The sequence below is a fragment of the Antechinus flavipes genome, chromosome 2, assembly GCF_016432865.1.
Source record: "Antechinus flavipes isolate AdamAnt ecotype Samford, QLD, Australia chromosome 2, AdamAnt_v2, whole genome shotgun sequence".
Lineage (NCBI taxonomy): Eukaryota > Metazoa > Chordata > Mammalia > Dasyuromorphia > Dasyuridae > Antechinus > Antechinus flavipes.
The window spans coordinates 611,764,218-611,787,218 of record NC_067399.1 but is presented as its reverse complement, the minus strand read 5'-3'; the positions used below and the strand labels follow the sequence as shown (position 1 = coordinate 611,787,218).

Genomic DNA, 23,001 nt, shown 5'->3' with positions numbered 1-23,001 from the left:
GTGTGATGGGGACAAAGCAGAGAGCCAGACAAAGTGCTCTAGGAAGACGAGAAATAGAAGAGAATGAGAAGCCATTATGGCATAGGAATCAAGCCTCACTTTGAACAACATGGCCTCCAAATGCCCTCCTAACTGAACTTTCATCATTCTTTCTGTCTGTGATACATGCATTTTGCGCATTTATAGAACTTGTCCTTAGGAAATAAAGTGGACATAATTCAAAGTCCTTTGTTGTTTTTTTGGTATAATTACACAGTAAGCTTGTAATTCTGCTTTACAATTTTATAATTTATAAAGAATAGCTAGGTAATTAATATAACTATCATCATTCTTTTTGAACAGAGAACAGATCAGAACCTTAGAAAGATTAAGTCACTTGCCTTTTTAGGGGAAAACAAAGACTCAAAGCCAGGTATCTTGAGACCAAATTCAGGATATTCTCACTATACTTTACTGCTCTTGACTCTGATGATCCTAAGGATCACTAATTGTCCTTGGTTTATCAGGGTTACTAGTAAGGCCAGAAGCTTATACTGGGATAGAGAAAATACTAAAACTACAATATGGAACAAATATTGCCCATTACTTTTAGCATTTTTATTAAATACAGGCATGGTGGTACATATACTTATGAGGTAGAGAGTGAGAAGAGATTCTTGGGAGTTGCATATAGGACAGTAGTTTGTTCCATTTTTTCTGGGAAAGATTTTTTGCCATGTTGATTTTAGTTGATGATAGAATCACAGGCTGTAAGAGCTGGAAAAGACCTTAGAGACTAAATGGTCCATTTTCCTCGCCAAGTCTCAGCAGAGGGGAAGTATCCTGCTCAAGTTCATACAATTATGACGTGTTTTTTCATACTCTGAATTCTTATATCACTAATATTAACTTGAAACTGCCTCCAGTTGTCTCATGTGTCTCATGTTAGTATTGTCCCTTTCAGCTAGATTTGAAGGTCTTTGAGAAAAGATTTCCTATGTCTTCCACAACAGAAATGGGAAAACTTTTCATGTATTAGAGACCATTGATGGAGAAAGAAAAAAATCAGTTTAAAATCACATATATAAAGAACAACTTTATTTAATTGTGAGATGATAGAAATAAAAGTTGTTTTTTAAAAAAATGTTTATTATAGCTTTTTTATTTACAAGATATATACATGGATAATTTTTCATCATTGACAATTGCAAGACCTTTTGTTCCAACTTTTCCCCTCCTTCCCCCTCTCCCCTCCCCCAGATGGCAGTATGACCAATACATATTAAATATGTTGAAGTATAAGTTAAATACAATATATGTATACATGTTCAAACCGTTTATTTTGCTGTACAAAAAGAATTGACCTCTGAAATATTGTACAATTAGCCTGTGAAGAAAATCAAAAGTGCAGGCGGACAAAAATAGAGGAATTGGGAATTCTATGTAGTGGTTCATAGTCATCTCCCAGAGTTCTTTTGCTGGGTGTAGCTGGTTCAGTTCATTACAATTCTATTGGAATTGATTTGGTTCATCTCATTGTTGAAGAGGCCATGTCCATCAGAATTGATCATCATATAGTATTGTTGTTGAAGTATATAAGGATCTCCTGGCCCTTCTTATTTCACTCAGCATCAGTTCGTGTAAGTCTCTCCAGGCCTTTCTGAAATCCTCCTGCTGGTCATTTCTTACAGAACAATAATATTCCATAATATTCATATACCACAATTTACTCAACCATTCTCCAGTTGATGGGCATCCACTTAGTTTCCAGTTTCTGGCCACCACAAAGAGGGCTGCCACAAACATTCTTGCACATACAGGTCCCTTTCCCTTCTTTAAAATCTCTTTGGGATATAAGCCCAGTAATAACACTGCTGGATCAAAGGGTATGCACAGTTTGATAACTTTTTGAGCATAGTTCCAAATCACTCTCCAGAATGGCTAGATGTATTCACAATTCCACCAACAATGTAGCAGTGTCCCAGTTTTCTTACATCCCCTCCAACATTCATTCCCTGTCATTCTAGCCAATCTGACAGGTGTGTAGTGGTATCTCAGAGTTGTCTTGATTTGCATTTCTCTGATTAATAATGACTTGGAGCATCTTTTTATATGGCTAGAAATAGTTTTAATTTCTTCATCTGAGAATTGTCTGTTCATATCCTTTGATTATTTATCAATTGGAAAATGGCTTAATAATAAAAGTTGTTTAAGAAGAGAGAGGGAAATGGATTTCACCTTCCTTCCTTCCTTCCTTCCTTCTTTCCTTTTTTTTGGAGGCAAGTGAGTTTGTGCCCAAGGTTACACAGCTAGTAAGTGAGGCTGGATTTGAACTCAGATCCTCTTAACTCTGGGGTCTGTGCTCTATCCACTGTGTCACCTAGCTGCCCTGATTTTACCAGTTTCTAAAAAGATCAGGTATATTCCAAAGTGATAAAGAAAGAAAAAAGGACCCCATAGGCACTATTTTTAAAATGGCGAAGCAATGAAAATCGAGGAAGTCCCCAGGGAATGGCTGAACAAGTTACAGGATATGAATGTGCAGGAATATTATTGGGCTATAAAAAATGATGGGGACTTTCAGAGAAATCTAAGCAGACTTGTACAAACTGATATAGAGTAAAGTGAGCAGAAATAGAACAACTTGATACCAAAAAGACAAAGAACTTTGAAAGATCTAGCAACTCGGATCAGCACAATAACCAACCCTGATTTAGTATTTTCAAGATAGAACATAATACACACATCCAGCTAGAGAGGTGAAGGACTCAGAGTGTACATTGAGACTTTGTTTTTAGACCTGACCAATTCAGAAATTTGTTTCTCTTGACTATTCATGTTTATAATAGATTTTGTTATTATTCTTATTTTCTTTCTTTATCAATAAGGGTGTGGGAAATGGAGGCAAGACTGGAGAAGATAGATCTTCATTTGAAAAAAAATTTTTAATTTAAAAAATAAAGTGAAGACCAAGGAATATAAAGCCAATTTAACTGATGATAAAAGTAATAAAAATATAATTCAATTCTATGTAAGTTGATTTTATAAAGTGCTTTAAAGTTTGCAAAGCATGTTATATGACTGGTCTTCACAATAGTCCTGTGAGATAAGTACTACAAATATTATTATTATCTCCATTTTGCAGATTAGGAAATCGGTCCACAGAGAGAGTAAAGGTTCAAGCCAACCAACTAATGATTGTCAGAGATTAGTGTTTGAACCTAATCCTTTTCTGACTTCAAGTCTATAGCTCTTTCTACCATACAACAGCTATCTCTTGTGTCAAGGCTTATTAAGAGAGAGAGAGGCAGAGTGAAATGGAAAACATAAGATAAGGTAGATATCACTAAGAAGTTGTGGTTAGATAGGCAGATACAAGCAAAACAGATGAAGAGATCTTTGAAAACAATTTTAAAATTTAATTTAATTTCCTAAAAATTTTAAGTCACTGCCAAAGAATTTAATTCTTACAAAAAGTACAGAACTATAAGTATTTAAGGAATCTTCACATTTTCTTTGGTAATAAATGCTAATAAAATAAAATAATAAATAAAATAAATTTAATTTAATTTAAATCTAATTAAAAGAAATAAAGTTCTGTTGCTGGGAAGTGGGGAGATTAATACCTTATGTAGATGGTTTGTTTCATAACCCATCATCATTTTGGCCTTTTTTTTTTAAGGATGGTACTTTTAAGATTTCTAAGGCTACTATCTAGACAAATAAGCATCTGCCCACTCAAAATTCTACATCTGTGTTGCATTTTTGCAACTACAGGCATTAATAAACTGTTTATTACCTCCTGGTACTTATTTCAAGAGTTAAATGAAATTAGGCTGAGTTAATCTGATCCATAGACCATAGTATTCCTTCCTATAGTATTAATATATGCAGCACTAGACACAAAATATTTACACATGTATTCATCATACTCATGCTTATATTATGAAGTGCCTTGGGTCAACTACTTCTTTGACAAATTGTCCTTACAATGATTACTTACATATTTTAAAGACCAGCTTTGGAACTGATGCTTTGTTTTTGCTGTGATTAAAATTTAACCTCTCTGTGTGACTTTGGACAAGTCACTTTACTTCTGCCTCAGTTTCCTCAACTGTAAAATGGGAATAATAACAGCAGTCACATTGCAGAGTTGTTGTGAGGATCAAATGAGATAATGTTTGTAAAGCATTTAGCACAGTGCTTGGTAGTAGGTGCTAGATAAATACTTATTCCCTATCCCTTCTCTGTTTCTGTCTCTCTCACTAATAAATTTATTTCTCTTTACTATTTTTAGTCCCCACTTTTTATTCACCCTGTGGTAAAATTATTGTCTATTGCAGGAGTGAACATAAAATCTGGTCTCCCCTCGTGACGGAGGAAGGGAAACGCCATCCATACAAAATGAATTTAGCTTCTGAACCACAAGTAAGTACTAATTCCTCATCACTTTCCAGTCACTTTTCCATATTTTCAAAGCAACAGTAGAATTCAATGCAATAAACATTTATTAGGTATCTACTGTGTCCAAAATACTCTTGTGTCTGAAGAATACAAAGATGAAATCAAAATTGTCCCCACCTTTGAGGAGTTTATATCCTATTGTTTACAGTCTGACTACATTCTGGTTCCCCAGGGATACTGAGATAAGTGATGTTCCTAGACTTTTTTTTTTTTATAAGAAGACCACCCTAGGGGCAATCTAGTGTTTTGTTCTTCCCTTTTGGAAACCGAGGACTCATAGATTTGTTAGACCTGTAAAAAACCAAGGAAAAAGTATCTCATTGTTACAACCAGCTTGTTTTATAGATACAGAATTAGAAACTCAGAGAAAGCAAGGAACTTGGCAGAAGTCCCAAAGCAACGTAGTATCAGAGCAGAGAATAGACCTTGGGTCTACTGAATCCTCAGCTTCAGAATTTTTGCCTTTGTAACCCCTGTGTTAGTAATGCATGGAAAGTAGCAAAATGACTGTGGGACTGACTAGAAATAAGTAGAGGAGAATGGAAAAAAATTAGAGAGATACATATCTATATCTATGTATATATGTGTGTGTGTGTAAAGAGAGTGTGTCAGAAATGACAGATACATGCAAAACATGGTTTTTTTTAAATATAGGTTACAGAGAAACTTTATTAATTATTTCCTAGGGAGGTTAATGAACATAGCTCCAATAAAGGACAGTTCAATATGAACTGGATTTCAGGTAAATTAATTCAAAACAATTCTGGGAGGGTGGGAATGGTTTACATTTATATAGCATTTTAAGGTTTTTCAAAGAGATTTCATCTGAAACAAACCGAGGCAAGTGGGAAATTAAGGCTAAGAAAAATTAAGTAACTTTCCTATGATATTAAATTTTCTCAGGTACTTATTTCCTCAGTCCTGATCCGGTGCTTTTTCTATACCATGGGCCAAAGGCTCAGGACTTTTACAAAAGTCATATGGGTAGATTTCTAAATGTCTCATTATTTTATATATTTGAGCTGGAAGGGACCTCAGAGTGAGTCATCTGGTCCCACCCCTTCATTTAATAGCCCTTTGTAAGGTCACATGGGTGGTAAATGCCTGCTCAAGGCCTTGAACTACTGGCCTCTGGCTCTAAACCCTACCTCTTTTTCCTGGGCCATCTCTTTCATTATGGCTTAATTAATCCCTTGGTAAAAATGAAATTAAAAAAAAAAAACCGACCTTCAAACGAATCCATTTAAAAGATAAGTAGCCTGTTGTGTCCATATTCTATAGCTAAACACCAAAACTTGTGTTTCATCTGATAAGAACTTAGAATATCTCACATTTTTACAACCTCCATCCCTTTCTCTTGGAGATTATTTGTTGTTTGGCTTGGTTCTCCTTTCTGTTAGAGCAGATGTCAGCTCAGAACAGTGGAGATGTCTGGGACAATGATCATGCCGTCTACCTTTAATTGTATTTCCAATTATTATTACTAATTTTTTTTTTGTTCATGAGAATCTTGAATAAAGGACCCATATATTTGTTATGGGCAAATATTTGTCTTTCTGGTGAGTCTTAGGTAATTTCTGGAAAGAGCCATAGTTAATATTGGCAAATGTCAACAAGATTAGTACAGACTTTTTGAGGAAAGGCCTCTGTTCTTCAGAGAGGATTTGTGAAAGCTAATTTGCAAATTTCTTTGATCTAATTTTAAAGATTATAAATTATAAAGATTATAAAATTTTGTTTAGTGGTGGTGAACATCCCAGCTAGTTTTTAGCAGTGAATCAAGGTATTAGTGAGTAGCAAGATGCCATTCTCTCTTCTTAGCCAGGTCCTTATTAGGTATATTAACCTTGCTTTAAGCACTAAATTCATTCCTGAAAGGCACCATGAGGAAAATGAATATTATTCACTATCAGATTTTCCCTTTGATTTCCATTCTTTAAGAAATGATTTCCTACAAGAACAAAAATTAGCCCCAGCAAGTAATAAATATTGCACTCACCAAATTCACTTTAAGGGTCATTCTACTTCTTTAATTGCCTTCTCTGACACAAATGCTGTAAGAAAAATTAGGGGCTATATGGGCTAGTGCATAAGGGATTTGGTACCTCCAACTCACATAGACTGTGATTTTGAGCAAGTCAGCTCATTACTATGGCTTAGTAGATAGAGTACTATTTCTGGCGTCGAAGGACCTGCTTCTGAAACTTACAACTTTCAAATAATCACTTCACCTCTAATCTATACAATGAAATGATTGAACTAAATGATGTCTGAGATCTCCTTTAGCTCTCTGCTGCTACAAATGCTCAAGTCTCAGTTTCCTCATCTATAAAATGGGGATAATCACTTCATGGAGCTATGTTCAATGATAATGTATTTGTAAGATATTTTGCAAATTCTAAAATACTACATGTAGTTATTATATGTATGCTAGCTAGTTAGCTAAGACTACTTAGTCTTTAAAGCATACTGGAGTTTAAGGATTCTGGCTAATATCATAGAATCCAAATCTCTGATTTTATTAGTGTGGGGAATTTCCATCGCCTCTGAGGATGATCAACTCCAGAGTTGCCTGAGAGACTAAGAGCTTATATATGGCCCCACAGCTAGCATGGAACAGGAGCAGCACTGGGAATCCCAGTGCTGACCTCATGGCTTGCTTTCTCTGCCTTAGGGCCATATTGCCTTTCTCGAATCAAATAGAAAACCTTACTAGATCATATAACATGGAAGTATTCTATGCTATTTACTTAGCATGCCTAAAATCTTCTGATTAAATAACTCAGCCATGTAAGTTTCAGTACTTCAAATTAGTATTATACTTCCTCATTTGTTAAATGAGGAGGTTGGGCTACATGATTTTTCCATCTCTAAATCTATGAACCTATGAGTATTCAGAACAGACAAAAGATATTCTATATGCTATTTTCTAACTTGAAGAATTTCTTTTAATTCAAGTACTCACTTGTCATGATATACTTCCCTTAGTTCTTAACTTTACAAAATCCCCTTTTAACTATTAAAAAAAAAAGTTTGAGTGAGATCAGAGTCTATACATAATAAAGTAGTCTGGATAGGGACCTGTTATTTTATATATTTCTAACCAACACCCCAGCTTATCTGAAATGAGAGTCGTTTTATTTCCTTGTCATTGTTGAGTTTCCTTGGAGACTGATAAATAGAAAGCCCAAACAATTACATCATCCCTGATGTAAAAGTTAGCCCTGGGATGTTCCTGAATTCTGGGAAGGGCAATGCACACATCAGTAGACAGATACTCCTTTTATATGCGAAACAGACACATTCCTGCCATACTGGACTAATTTCACAATGTGAAATTTGAGACATCAGCCTCTGTATCCCACTGACTTCCATTATGATCATGAGTGTGTTCCTATGGGGGAAATGTTGGCTCTAAGACAAATGAGAGCTGTCCTTCAACCCCATGCATCCTGCTGTGCTGTTGGGGGTCAAGATGAAAAGGGGAAAGAAGGAGAAATTAAAGGGGAAAGGAGGCTTGCTATGGAGAGATTAGAATTGCATTCTGTGTAAGAAATAAGCAAGACTCTCCACTCACCTGGCTGCAACTTTGTAAATAAAGGCTAGTGTAAGGAATGAGGGGAAGGCAGAGCTGTAGGGCCCCTCCTGCTGCTGGAAATGAGCACAAATGCTCTTATCAGTCACCCAATCCACAACCCAGTAGGACTTCAGTCAATTCACGAGTATTTAGTAAGTGCTTACTGCGTGTCAGACATTGCTAAGCATGGGACGATTTAAAGCAAAGTAGTGAATTTCTGTTCTCAAGGAGCTTTCAATCAGTCTGAGTAATGAAAGGTTTAAATTTTATGTTAAAGAAAAGGGGTTTTGTTACTTTCATAGGAACACCGACAAAACTAACTTAGTCAAAATGTTTTTTGTTGTTGTTTTTTGCCAAAGAAAGGTCTTTTACATTTGTTTAAATAGGGAAGGTCCCATTCTTCTAAAACAGGCCAGCTGCAGAAGTACTCCTTTTCTGATTGAGTATATATATATAGTAATCAAAATGAAATTAGGTTTTAGGTATGTTAAAAAGGAATCTTTTTCTTTAGGATTAGGGGATTTGATCCATGTTTCAGAGTATCAGATCCCACACAATCTAATTCTAGACTAGCACTGTGGGACCCATCATTATCATTCAGATCTTCCTTTGATGTGGTCTTCAGGTTCTCAGAAACAGGCTTTGGGAGCTCCTGGCTATGATCAAACCAAACAAACCTGGGGAGGGAGGGAAGGAATGAGAGGACAATGAGGGGGAAAGATACTAAGGAGGGAAGCCAACAGAGCCCAGATACTTTCCACTTTTCAGAAACTTGCCTCCCTTTCCCTGTGAACCTCCCAAAAGATAGGTTAGCTCAGACAGTTCTCCAACAGCACTAACCTCACCTCGATACTATCTCTTCTGTAATCCAGATGTGGGCCATTTCTAGAAGTGCTTTTTAGGGGGAATGGGGCAATGTTAGCAGCTGTTTGCCTCTGCACTGATCTGATGACACCCTTGAATCATCCCTGCCTAGTTTGATGTATAATGAGGCTTTTTTAGTGACTGAGGAAAAGGCAGGAGGTTCAGAAAAGATAGTGGTGGTTTTGCAATGTTTGTTGTTTATCTAGGTGTTCAATGAATGGTGAGTGTGTATTAGTTCCTGGTCATTTATTTCTAGGCACTATGCTTGCCATTAGGTGGACAGAAGTGCCTCTAAGGCAGTTTAAACAAAGTAGATAATTATAATCTAGGTCTAAATGGATTGGTGATTTAAAACAGGAATCTCAAACTCTCAGAGTGTTAGGCTGGCTACAATTCCTCCCCTTGATTCCCCAAAGAATATTATAAACACTTTATGAAAATGAGTAAGTGGGTAGGCAAGTCTTTACAGAAAAGAAACTAATCTAGATAGTAAAAATAGACTGATGTGGTACTTTTAAAACAAACACATGACTTGAATTTGAGGCCTTTTCTTAGAGCACATAGGATATAGACTAGGTGCTTACTTAGTTTCTTTCTAGGAAAATGTAGTCTTCATTGCAATAAGCAATATATATTTGCATAAATATAAACAATCTAAATGATAATAGCCAACATTTATTTAGCACTTTAAAGTATATAAATACATACATAAACACTTTACAAGTGTTTTATTTTGTTCATATTTTATTTATACTTTATAAACTTCCTCATTTTCTCTATGAAATGTTTAAAGATGAAAGATTATTAATAGTCAAACTCATAGAATTTACAGCTAGAGAGATTTACTGATTTAACTTTTTTTTTTTAGATGAAAAAACTGAAGCCGAAATTGAAGTGACTGTCTCTTGGGCTCATGTAGATAGTAAATTATATAATTGGGGTTTGACCCCTAGCTTTTTGTATTCCAGAGTGGCCAGGTATTACAGTGGACAGAATACTGGATATGAAGTCAGGGAGACTCATCTTTGTGAGTTCAAATCTGGCCTCAGACACTTATTAGCTGGATGATCCTAAGCAAGTCACTTATCCTTATTTGTCTCAGTTTCCCCCTCATTTGTAAAATGAGCTGGAAAAGGAAATGGGAAACTTATTCAGAATCTTTATCAAGAAAACCCAAAATGGCGTCATGATACCAGCCCACCACTGGGACTGTCCAGCTGGAGAGAAATTGCTGATCAATTAATAAGTAACAGTTATTAATTTATTAATTATATGCCAGGCACCAGGCTTTAATAACTTGATAAGCAGAATCACTTCCATCCTTCAGGGAAGCATCATAGTAGTATTTGGTAGAAGAATAGGATTCCTGGAGTCTCCAGTCCTTTCCTGAATTCTTAGATTATGAGAAAAGAGAATGCAAGGATTTCACCTACTTTTGTAGACTTAAATAATATTGCTTTTTTCATGCAGTACATCATGACCAATGTGGTCAAGAATGCTGTCTTTAGAGTCAGAAGACCTGATTTTTCCACTTACTACCCTTGTAACTTTTGGGCAAGTCACTTAATCTTTGTAGGTCTTAGTTTCCTCCTTTGTAAAGTAAAGGAGTTGGATTCTACCTGTAAGATTCCTTTTAGATCTTAATCTATGATGATTTGATGCTATGTTCCAGCCAAACTGATCTAGCTACTCCCTGAACTCAAAGTTCTGTCTCCTATCACCTCACCTTTACATAGGTTGTAAATAATAATAATAGCTAACTTTGTACAACACTTTAAGGTGTTTAAAGCACTTTACAAACTTTATCTCATTTAATCATCATAACATATCTTTAAGGTAGGTACTATTATTGCTCCCATTTTACAGATAAGGGAACTGAGATAGAGGTTAAATGAGTTGCCTGGAATCATATAGCTTGTCATTGTCCAAGGCAGGATTAGAACTCCTTGATTCCAGGTCCAGTATTCTTTTCACTGTACCACTTAGCTGCTTCCACGTGTCTTGAATATAGCCCTTCCCCACTTCTGCCTCCTGGGATCCATGGTTCCCTCAAGGTTTAATTCAGGTGCCGCTTCCTACTTCTTGCCCTGCTGTTACTGCTGTACAACCAGACTATCTTTGTTGGCTGGTTGGTCCCCTCATCTCTTGCTTTAGAAATGGTATCGGGTAAGCATTGCCATTGCTTCTGGAAAAAGCATGCATTTGATTGTCCTCTGGTTCCTTTCATCATATCTGTGACTTCTTAGACCAAAATTCCCTTGCCTAGCCACTCATTCCATATATAGATAGATATAGGTACAGATATATACATCTATCTATCTATACCTCTCTATATCTATATCTATATCTATATATACATATACACATATATGTACACACTTTATATGTTTATACTATTATATATTTTATATATAAAATCATTTTTATTTTGTATATATTTTATGTATAGTTTTCATTTTTTCTTCTATTAGAATATAAGCTTTTTGAGGGACTTCCTTTCTATTTGAATCCTCAATGCTAGATACAGTGTAATAAATGCTTTTTTCCTTTATTCACATTTTAACTCCCTACTCTCAGCAGTTATTTTTTCCTCTCTCCTTCAAGCTGCCTTACATTTATTTATCTGTATACATTTTATATCTGCTAGTAGAAGTGAAGAACATTCTTTATATACTTAAAGTGTAACACAGTACTAGACACAAAGTGACTATATTTCTTGGTCCCTATGATTTCATCATCCTATATTCCTCTTCTGTAATATTTACCCTTTTAATTTCCATCTAATTATCCTCTTAGCTTTCTCAATAAGTACCAGGTTTTAGGATTATAGAATCACTATATTTGCTAGAAGAATATGAATCTTAAGTTTAGAACCTTAAGGGTCCTTTATTAAACCTTTTCATTTTCAAAACATGCATAGATAATTTTCAACATTCACCCATGGAGAACCTTGTGTTCCAAATCTTTTTTCTTTCCCTTCTCCCTGTTCTCCCTCTCCCCAACCCTGTCCCTTCCCTTAGATAGCAAGTCATGCAAAACATGTTAAGCATGTGCAATTCTTCTATACATGTTTCCACAATTATCATGCCACACAAGAAAAATCAGATCAAACCTAGCACTTCAATTTATAACCAAAGAAACAGATTCAGTAATATGCCTCAGTTTATACAGACAATAAGAGAGAGGGCCGCCAGGGTTTGATTACAGATCATCTGATTTCAGATCTAGCATTCTTCCCTTTGTACTACAGTCTTCCTTGAGTATTCTGAAGTTGCTTCTTTCTTTGTTATCAAACCCAATTTTTTTTAGCTTATCTCCTCCTGGCTAATTTATCTTAGCCTTTATCATATCTTGTTCTGAATGGACTGCTGGAATTTCACATCTTAATCTCCTCCTGGCACCCTAAATCCCCATGGAATGCACTAGTGGACAATGCTGTTGTATTTCAAACCAATATATTTAATTCCAACAGCTCAAAGTACTTTCTTGATGTTTACTACCCAGTAGAAGGATTTTACTAGGACCCTGGGGGAAGAAATAAAAGGGAAATGAAACTAGAAAGAAGTGTAAAAGCCTAATTATTATGTGAAACTGTGTCAAGTTCCTAGAGAAAGAAGGGGTGGTCCTGGATGATCTCCCAGCTCTAATGGTTCACAATTCTATGAATAACTTCTTAAGAACAATTGTATTTATAGTTTCCTACACTTAAGATGATTTGTACCCAGGCATGTGGTGTGTTTTTTGAGTTTCATTCAATCAACAATCATCTATTTAAGCAATGATTAAAGAGAGACAACAGGTTAGGCCCTGGGTACAAAAGAGAGACAATCTCTGCCCTCAGTGAACTTAAATTTTGTGATGAGTTTTCCTTCAAATTATAGTCATCCTTCTCCTCAAAACAACTTTTTTTATTGTTAATTAGATGGCACTGTGAAGAATGATAGAAAGAAATACAAGACCTGTTTTAGGAGATATGACCAATATCTCAAATTTGTCCCTTTCTATTCTTACTGTCATCATTTTAATGAAACCTCCTAACTGGTTTTCCCATCTCTAATCTCTTAGATTTCCAGTCTATCCTTCACACATCTGCTGAGTTTATCTCCCTTATGCTTAATTCTAATCAGTTATTCAACAGTGACCTACTAAGTGCCAGACATATGTTAGATATTTGGTCATAGAATCATTAATTTAGAGCTTCAAGGGAACTTGGAAGTTCCCCTAATTCAACTCCTTTTTAGAAGAAGAAACTCTGGTCCAGTGAAATTAAATGGATTACTCAGCTAGTAAATCCCGGAGTGGGGACTTGTATCAATTTTCAAAACCTTTCAATGGCTACCTAATGTTCAAAGACCCTCCACTAACTGTTAATACCTACCTTTCCAACTTTACCTCTGTATTTCCTATTTTTACCTTGGCCTATATCATAGCCAAATGGAACTATCTTCTGTCCTTTTAATATTCCCTTGTTTTCTAATCTCTTTGTTCATGCTGTTTTCTATCTCTAGAATGTTCTTTCCTTTTCCTTTGTAGAATCCTTACCTTGCCATTGTTTCAACCTACTTCAAACTCTATGTAAAATCTCTGATTGCCCTTCTTCTTAAAAAAAAAAAAGTGTATGTGTATATATATATATATATATATATATATAATATGCATATATGTACATATATTTTATTTTTAAATATTTAAATGTTTTAAAATAGGTGTGTATATATAAATATAAAAATATGTGTATATATAAAATATAATGATATATGCAATAATTTAAAATATATATGTACACATATTTTATTTTTTGTGAAGCAGCTGGGGTTAAGTGACTTACTTGCCCTTAGACACACAGCTAGTAAATGTTAAGTGTCTGGGTTCAGATTTGAACTCAGATCCTCCTGACTTCAGGAGTGTTCAGTGCTCTATCCACTGCCATAACTCGATGACCAATTGCCTTTCTTCTTGATGCTCAGTGAGTTTGTGTCAAATTATATGGAGAATTATAAATCCTGCCTTTCTCCCTTCCCTCCATGTACATGTGTTAAGTTCCCTCAGGTATTTCTTCATAGAATGTAATCTAATGAAAGGCGGGAGAGACTTTTATTTTGACTTTGCATCTTCATTATCTTGGTGTTTAACATATAAGAGAAGCTTACTTGATGGCCACAGATCTTCCTGGAAAGGAGAATGAACTGATCTCTGAGCCAGGAAGTCCTGAGTTCAAGTTCTTTTGGTTATGATCCCTAGGAAAGCACTGAATTTCTCAGTGGCCCAGTTGGGTAGCAGGTATTGATCTTGGTAGAGGGAATTTTTTTTCCTTGGGAATTCCTGATAGAAATGAAATCACAGTCCAGTCTCCTTCCCCAATCCAAGTTTATTGACTAATTGGTAGGAATAGAAAATTAACCAGAGAGCAAAAATGAACAAATTGCCTTCTGTTTAGGGACTACCCTGAGTCACCATCTCCATTTAGATGAGGACTTTCATTTCCTATTAATAGGACGAATTATGTTTTTCCCTATATTGGACATGTAAAAAAAAAAAAAAAACCTAAGAAAAATAAAGTGAAAAAAAAATAGTATGTTTTGATAGGATGAATTATGTTTATAGTTTTCTTTTACTAACTCTGTATTCTGAAGATTAACTCTATGTGATCATAATAGAAAATAGTACCTTATCATATTTACTCAGATTTTATTTAGGGTATGTTTGTTTTTCCATTGATGTTCAAAAGTGGATTGATCTCTACTTCTGTAGTGAGGATACTTTCAGGTTTGAAGATAAAAATGAAATTTTTCTCATGGAATAAGCTAGGTAGCCTGTCATATATTCCTATTTATTTTGGGGGAGAAAGTTTATGTGGACTTGAAATGAATGTTTGTTTTTTTTTAAGTTTGTATAAGTCTTATCGTTAATCCATCAGGGCTAAGTACATTTTGGGAGGAAATTCTATGGGTTTAATTCAACTTGGCAGCAATTTTTTTTGGGGGGGAAGCAATTAGGGTTAAATAACTTGTCCATTCTTGATAGTATCTGGGTTAGTAAAGTGTTTGATTTCAGTTTTGTATTTGGATCCTCCTGATTCTAGGGTTGATACTCTATCCAACTAACTGCATTCTAATTTGGCAAACATTTAACAGTTGCCTGTTGTGTGATCTACAGTATGCTAGGAGCTGAGGATACAAAGACAAAAATCAAATAGACCCTACCCTCAGGGTGCTTAAGGAATATAACATGGATACAGATAAGCAAGTATAAGATCATTTGAGGAAAGAGAAAGCAATGGTATGGTTCTTGAAGCTCCTGGAAGGAAGCTTGAAATTCTAAGAAGCAGAAGTGAGGAGGGAGTCATTACAGGCAGAGGAAACAGCCTGTTCAATAATGTGGATATGGCCAATCAGTGGTCAAATTTCAATATATTGTAAAGAGCCTTAAATGCCAGCCTGCTCAGTCTGTATTCTTTCTTAGAGATATAAGGAGCCACTGAGAGTGATCAGATCTGTATTTTAGGAGTATTACTTTAACAGGGATTGGAGGTTGGCTTAGAAAGAGATTGGAAACAGAACGATCAAATGAGAAGACTATTGTAATAGTATATATGAAGAGTGAATTAGAGTAGCTACAATATGAGCAGAAAAAAAGGGAAGGAATTAGAAAGATGTTGTAGACATTAAGAGAGAAGAGGAGGTATCAAGTCAGAAAGTTTGTGCCTGGAAAAATGGTGGTGACCTCAAAAGACATAGGGCAAAAAGATTCATTTTGGATATGTTGAATTTGAGATGTTGATTGGCCATCTAGGTAGAGACATCCAGGAGAAAGCTGGCAGAGCAGGACTAGAGTTCAAGAGAAAGATTTTAGGGTGATAAGATATAAATTTGAAAGTCAGAGATCAATAAATCCATAGGAGCTGATGAAATCAGAAGAAAAAAGACCCCAAGAGAGAATCTAGTTGGGACTCTTGCTTAGAGGGTGAGAAATGGACAATGAACCTGTAAAAGAAGCCATAAAACTGGTGAGGCTGAGAGGAAAAGAACCAGAACTTAAGAGTATCATGGAAACCGAGGGAGAAAAAGGGTATTTGTGAGGGGAGGATAATTTACAACATCCACAGTAATAGGGAAGTCAAGTCAGGTGGAACCTGAGCAAAAGTCATTGGATATAGCAGTTGATAATTGGGGCAGCAAGCAGTGGATAGTTCCTGGACTGCAGTCAGGAAGATTCATCTCTTCTACCATAGAATCATGGGAAGAAAAGGCCAAAAGCAGTTTTGCTGGAATGGAAGAACAGAGAAAAAAGGGAGGGGCTGCTGGTTATAATGAGAATCAAAAAAGTTTAAGGGTAGTAAGGCAGAGGGAGAGTAGAAGGCTCCTAGAGAGATTCCAGATTTTAGGATCCTAGAAGGAGCCCAGTCATGGGCAATGGTGAAATCTGAAATGTGACCATATCTCTATGTCTAGCTGAAGTAGAATGAAGATGTAGAATCATGGTAGCTGAGAATGATGAACTGGGAGGCCAGAGTTTTCAAGAGGAAGTCATTCTATTTAATAAAGTCTCTGAGGATGAGGACGGGGATTGGAAATTTATTTTTTAGTGATTAAACCACATACTCTTGCAAACCTTGTATCCCCTTGTCTTACCATTAATTTATGTGAATGTCTAAAATGTATATGAACTTTTATTCATTGTAATGTTTAACATTACATTTTTTATCAAGTGTTTTATTTTAATAGAGGCATAAGATTGCAGGGTTGGAAGGACTATAATTTTTAAATGAACAGTTTGGCTACTCGATTTGAAGTATTCTGATAAGTGAGGTCTTTGATTTCACTTATATTTCTCTCCTTATTCTTGCTTTTCTGGCATTTTTTCTTTTAGGTTTTCATAGCTCTTTCTGGAACATATATGTTCAATATTGTTAGGTTTCACGGTTGTGTTTTTTCCAATTATTAAGGGCTCTAGCTTCATTTCTTTTTTTTTCTTTTTTTGATAAGATCTGCTTTGACTGATTACTACAATGGCCATCTCAAAGACAAGTTAGACTTTAGACTAGTCCCTAATTTTTTAGTCACATATCTTTTGATTTTAAGTGGGGTCTTTTGGAGATGAAGATTGTTGGATTTTTGCTTTTAAATTCAGTCAATGACATCTTCTTTTAATGAGTTCAGCCCATTTACATTTAAAGTTTTAAATATTAGGGAATTAATATATCTTCTCCCCTGCTATCTTTAATTTTTTTTAAATAATAGCTTTTTATTTTCAAAATGCATGCAAAGATAGTTTTCAACATCCATTCTTGCAAAACCTTATGCTCCAAATTTTTCCCTCTTTCCTCTACCCCTCTTCCCTAGTCAGCAAGTAATTCAATATAGGTTAAATATGTACAGTTTTTCTAAACATATTTGCACATTTATCATGTTGCACAACAAAAATCAGATCAAAAAGGAAAAAAATAAAAAAGCAAGCAAACAACAAAAAAGATAAAAATACTGTGTTGTAATCCACATTCAGTCTTCATAGTCCCCTCTCTGGATGCAGATGGCTCTCTCCATCACAAGTCTTTTGGAATTGGCCTGAATTACCTCATTGTTGAAAAGAGCCAAGCCTTTGGTTATATGTAAATATATATATAAAAGTGTGTGTGTGCGTGTGTGTGTGTGTGTGTGTGTGTGTGTGTACAATTTTCTGTCTGGGGAAGGAGGGGTGCTTTGTAATCTTCAAAAACACTTCTGTGTTTTCCTATGTCTTTCATTTTCTTTAGGCTCTGTGATACTTTGAAGCTGTGGAACATTGTTTTTTTCCAGAATTCTGGAAACATTCTCTTCATTTCTTTAGAAAGATAAGTTCTCTTTAAACAGGCAGTGTGGCTTTCCCTTCCAGGATCTCCAGAATCTCTTGGGTGAGATCTGAAGCCATTGTTTCTCTAATGTTCTCTGGGAATTTTTTCCTTTCTTCCCTCTAGCTTGTAAAACACTCCTCTCAAATTCCACTGTCTTCCTATCATCTCAAGATTAAATACAGACTCCTCTGTTTGGCATTTAAAGTTCTTTACATCTTGTTCCTTTGTATATTTCCACTCTCTCTTTAACATTAAATCCTGTTTTATCAATGAATATCTATTTTCTCTCCTTCACTTAAAAAAAAAAGACCAATGAAACCTTTGTAACAAATATACATAGTCAAGCAAAACAAATTCTCGTTTTGGTTACATCTAAAAAACATGTCACAATATGCATATTTTGTCCAGTGCCTCTCTTTCAAGGGTGTCAAGTAGGATGGTGGGAGTTGTTTTGTCATTTTTCTGAGTCTGTGACCTTTTGGAGGGTTTTCTTGGCAAAGATATTGGAGTGGTTTGTAATTTTCTTCTCCAGCTTATTTTATAGGTAAGGGAAATGGGGCCCAAAGAAGTAAAAAAAAATCTAAAGTTACTCATGTGCTAAATTGAAGACTCAGGGATGTAAACCCAGACTCTTTGATTCCAAATTCTGGCATCTTTACTCTACTCCATAGTCAGTACAGAATAATAGTTACTTAGTAAATGTTGATTGATTAGCCTTGGTCTTAAGTGGATTTTAAGGGTGGACCTTATCAAAAACAAAAACAAAAAAGAGGGGAGGCCCTTGCTTCCTCTTAGAAGAGAAAAGTAGGACAGAATTGGGGATGATGAAGAAAGATATTGTAGTACTAAGTAGGGGAGAAGGTCGAAATTGCAGCAGATGACCTTTATTTCTACTTTGGGAGGTAGTGTGCTATGGTGGATAGAGATAGGTTTGGAGCCAGAAGACCTAAGTCCAAGCCCCATCTTTGATATATTTTGGTTTTGTGACTTTGACTCAATGACTTAATTCACAGAGACTCTACACTATAGAGAAAGCTCTACCTGCACATTAGTGAAGGAAACTGCATTGGGAACTTTCTTGTACCAATGAAATCCTACCTTCATTTCTTAACTTTTTTACTCTATTTCTTTATGTTCATTTATTTTTCCCACCCTTCTTTTATTGTGTTTCTCCTTGTTTCACAGGTCACCTAGTTAGTGAACCACCTTTTTGTATTCAGCAAACTGGTCCTCAGACAATGGCCTCAGTCTGCAAAGGTCTCTGGACCACAGCTTAGAAGAAGACACCAGAGCTTTTACTCAGCTATCTGCAGCTACGTTTGAACTTGGCCCTCCTAATTTCAAGGCCATGCTCTATCTGCTATGGTAGCCCCTAGCTAGCTTTCAGCTATCATACTCTTCAAAAATCCAAGGTTATCTGAACACCATGAGGAGACACAGCAAGAAAATTTTCTTTGTGTATATCCAAGTCCCTAGAAAAGTACAGAGTGATTGACTGTTCATGTAGAAATTTTTATTTAGTTCCAAATATCCCTGGAGAATCACCTCCAGTTTTCCCATTCCTTTATGTTTCTTTCTTTCTTTTTTTTTTTTTAAAGGAGCTTCTTAATAGTATTTTATTTTTCCCCAATTATATGTAAAGATAGTCTTCAACATTCATTTTTTTTAATTAAAGCTTTTATGCATGGTAATTTTTCAACATTGACCCTTGCAAAACCTTCTGTTTCAAATTTTCCCCTCCATCCCTCCATCCCTTCCCCAAATGACAGGTAGTCCAATACATCAACATTCGTTTTTGTAAGAATTCCAATTGAATTCCAAATTTTTTTCCCTCTGTCTTTTCCCTTCCTCCCTCCTCCCCAAGAACAGTAAGCAATCTGATATAGACTATGCATGTAAAATCATGTTAAACATTTTGCCACATTAGTCATGTTGCAAAGAAAAATCAGAACAAAGAGGAAAATCCCAGGGAAAGAAAAAGCAAACAACAAATTTTTTTCAAAAGTGACAGTGATATGCTTTGATCGGAATTCTCTGGATGTGGATGGTATTTTCCATCACACATCTTTATGTTTCTATAACTGACTTGTCCTTTGTCCCTCTGTGTCCAGGAAGTCTTGCACATAGGAAGCGCCCACAACCGAAGTGCCATGCCTTTCTCAGCCAGCCCAGCATCCAGTGCTTCACCTCGCATCATCACAGCCCAGTACAACAACCCGGTCAACCTGTACTCTTCAGAAAACATCTCTAACTTCAATAATGCCCTGGAATCAAAGACAGCAGCCAGTGTAGAGCAAAACAATGGAATGTGAGTATGTTCATGTTCTTTCTTGTATCTCTTCTGTTGGCTGTTGAGCTTCCTGAGGCAGGACCACAGTGAATTGATACTTTATACTGGGTTTAGATCTATAGGAGAATTTTATATTCTCAATGATCTATTGGTTTTTTTCCTCCCTGAGCCTGGAGAAATCTTTGTGTATTTCAAACTTAATATTACCGTATTTTCTGAGATAATGCTAGAGATCAAAAGGTCATTAATTCAGAGCTGGAATGGATTTTAAAGACCTTGTAGTCCAACTGCATATATGATATAACTGAGGTCCAATCAATCAATAAGCATTTATTAAGTACAGTAGAAAATAATTAACAGAGGAAGGGCACTGGAATTAAGAGAGGTTGGGAAAGACTTCCTGTAGAAGGTGAAATTTTAGTTGACACTTAAAGGAAGCCAGGGAGATCAGTGGAAGTCACATAACCCCATCTGGGTTAGGATTAGAATATAGAGTCTTAGCTACTTACCAGAGGTGTCAAACACATAGCATTCCAGAATATAGTCTGAACTATATTAATATCTACTTGGAAAATATTTAACAAGATAAATAAAATTGCAATGAAAAATAGATGATGTTAATTTGTGATTTCTAAGCCAATATGCAGCCCACAGGAATCCTGATGTGTGGTTTAGTAGCTCCTATTTCTATTTGAATTAGATACCACTACAAGATGAGTTATGAACACTGGAGCAGTTGGGGGAGAGCTAGTCTACATATTTACTCTTAACTTCATTAGTAGGAAATTATAGAGTAAAGGTTTTTATAATGCCTGAAGGGAATATCCTGGTGTTTTGGCAGCCTGTTGAAGCCTATGGACTTCTTCTCAGAATAACATTTTAAATGCATAAAATACAAATGAGACCAATTGTATCAAATACAGTTATAAAAATATTAACAAAACAAGTTTGTGAACTTCAGGTTAAGAACATCTTAGAGAAAGTCAGCACTTGCTGAAAACAAGAGCAGGTGAGAAATCATGGAGTTCCACATGGTAGATTGGGATTGGAGTACCTTTTGGGGATTCAATGTATTATTGGGAGTTAAGACATTTAATATACCAAGTATTGGACTCTTCTTTCCCTAAGTTCTGAAAGAAAGTCTCGTCACAAAAATGATTGAAATGGCTCACGTTGGAAGCCAAATTGGTCTTGGTTGGCTTTGCCTTCAGACCTTTTCTAGTTTAGTATGAGGAGGAAAAAAAGGAAATAATACACTGTCACATATCAAAATACTTATGATCAGGTATTAATAACTTAAGTCACGTGTGATATGATGTAAACAACACTGGCTTTGGAGAAACTTAGGTCCAAGATCTGCCTCTGGCAACATTACCTGTGTGATTTTAGGCAAATCACCAAATTTCATGGCCCTCTTCCTCATCTGAAATATGAAGGGGGTGGATTAGATGAAGTCCCTTCCAGCTTTTAGATCAATGATCCTATTAAAGAAATCTAATGAATTAGAACAAATAAGGGATCAAGCCATGGTTTTATTATCCCTTGGATTTTTTTTCCCCTTCATTAATGTCTTCCTTCTTCTCCCTCACACCATGTCTTTTCCCCCTCTCTCCCTCTGAAATGATCAAGTCTTACACTGTCTCCAAACCCTCCTTCTTTTTCCCCTACGCTTCCCTGCAGCAGCCTTTCATAATAGCCTTCCTGATAAATGACCCTGGATAGGGAGGCTCCTCCTCCCTGTCCAACCATCTTGGATGATTCCCAGAAAGCTCATCTCCTCTCCCTCTCCATGGGAATGGAGTTAGCAGAACACACAGCGCTTCCCATGCGTTTTCCTCCCTCATCTGGTTCTCTTAATGAAGAAAAGCCTGGATGGTTCTCAGAGACACATTTTCTCCTACTAGCCCGTGCTTCAGTCACTCTGGCATTGCCACCAGCATGCTCCGGTCACCTCCCTTGGGATCTGTGAGATAACCCCTAGCCTGGCTCATTCTTTTTTTACTGTTAGCCCAGAATCCTTTGTCTCTAAGATGATGCACGAGTCCTTCCCCAGGTGATGTTTATCCTCCGTCACGTGCAGTTCCAAGCCTGTGAATGCATGTCATTGTCCATTCTGTATGAGGTCACTGTGGTGAATGCCATCCAGACAGTTTGAAAATGGGAGGCATTGTGCAATGGAATGAGGAAGGGCAGGCAGGAACGAACATTGGACTCAGCAGCCAGGTGTGGGTTTCGAGCCTGTTTTCTCGTTGGGGCTCTGCATGGTCTGAAGCCACTGGTGAAGGTCTCTGATGATCCAGCTGAGACACCTTAGTCACTTTCCTCTGCTTCCAACTCTGAAAACAGTTGTGGAACTTGAAATATCCAAAAAGCTCATTTGTTCACAAACAATACCCTGTTCTCCCTTCTCCCATTCTAGCAATCTCTGTGTAAGCAGTTATGCAGTAGTGACTGAATATAATAATATGAACTCCAGTTAGATTAGTGAAACAGGGAAATATCTTTTTTGGACTAGGAGTCAGAGGGTCTTATTTGGGGTCCAGGTACCTCTACCTACAAGCTGTGTGACTTACATCAAGTGATGCAATTTTTTCTTTCTTTCTTTTTTTTTTTTGAGGGGGGGAAAGGTGGGGTGGTACTGAGGCATTTGGGGTTAAATGACTTGCCCAGGGTCACACAGCCAGGAAGTGTTAAGTGTCTGAGTCCAGATATGAACTCGGGTCCTCCTGACTTCAGGGCTGGTGCTCTATCCATTGTATCAGCTAGCTGCCCCTCATTTAATTTTTTCAATTTTCCATTTCCTCATTTGGAAAATAGGACCAACTCTCATTCCTAACCTGCTCATAGGGTTGTGAGAATCAAATGAAGTGATAGATGTAAAGTATTTTAATTCAAGTCTCTATTGTCCATAAGGTGCTTTGCTAGTGCTGGGATTACAAAGAACATCAATGGTCCCTGCCCCTAAGAAGCTTATATTCTACTGAGGGGAGAAAACAA

General features: G+C 36.3%; 1 protein-coding gene across 3 annotated transcripts in view; it reads left to right on the top strand.

Annotated features, from left to right (window-relative positions):
- The window catches only part of PDLIM1 (PDZ and LIM domain 1), a 48,934-nt gene that overhangs the window by 8,928 nt on the left and 17,005 nt on the right, over window positions 1-23,001 (top strand). For all 3 annotated transcript variants that reach the window (XM_051981693.1, XM_051981694.1, XM_051981695.1), the window contains 2 exons: window positions 4,323-4,407; window positions 19,826-20,022. In XM_051981693.1, the coding sequence (XP_051837653.1) occupies window positions 4,323-4,407; window positions 19,826-20,022 (282 nt within the window). The remainder of the gene's footprint in view (window positions 1-4,322; window positions 4,408-19,825; window positions 20,023-23,001) is intronic.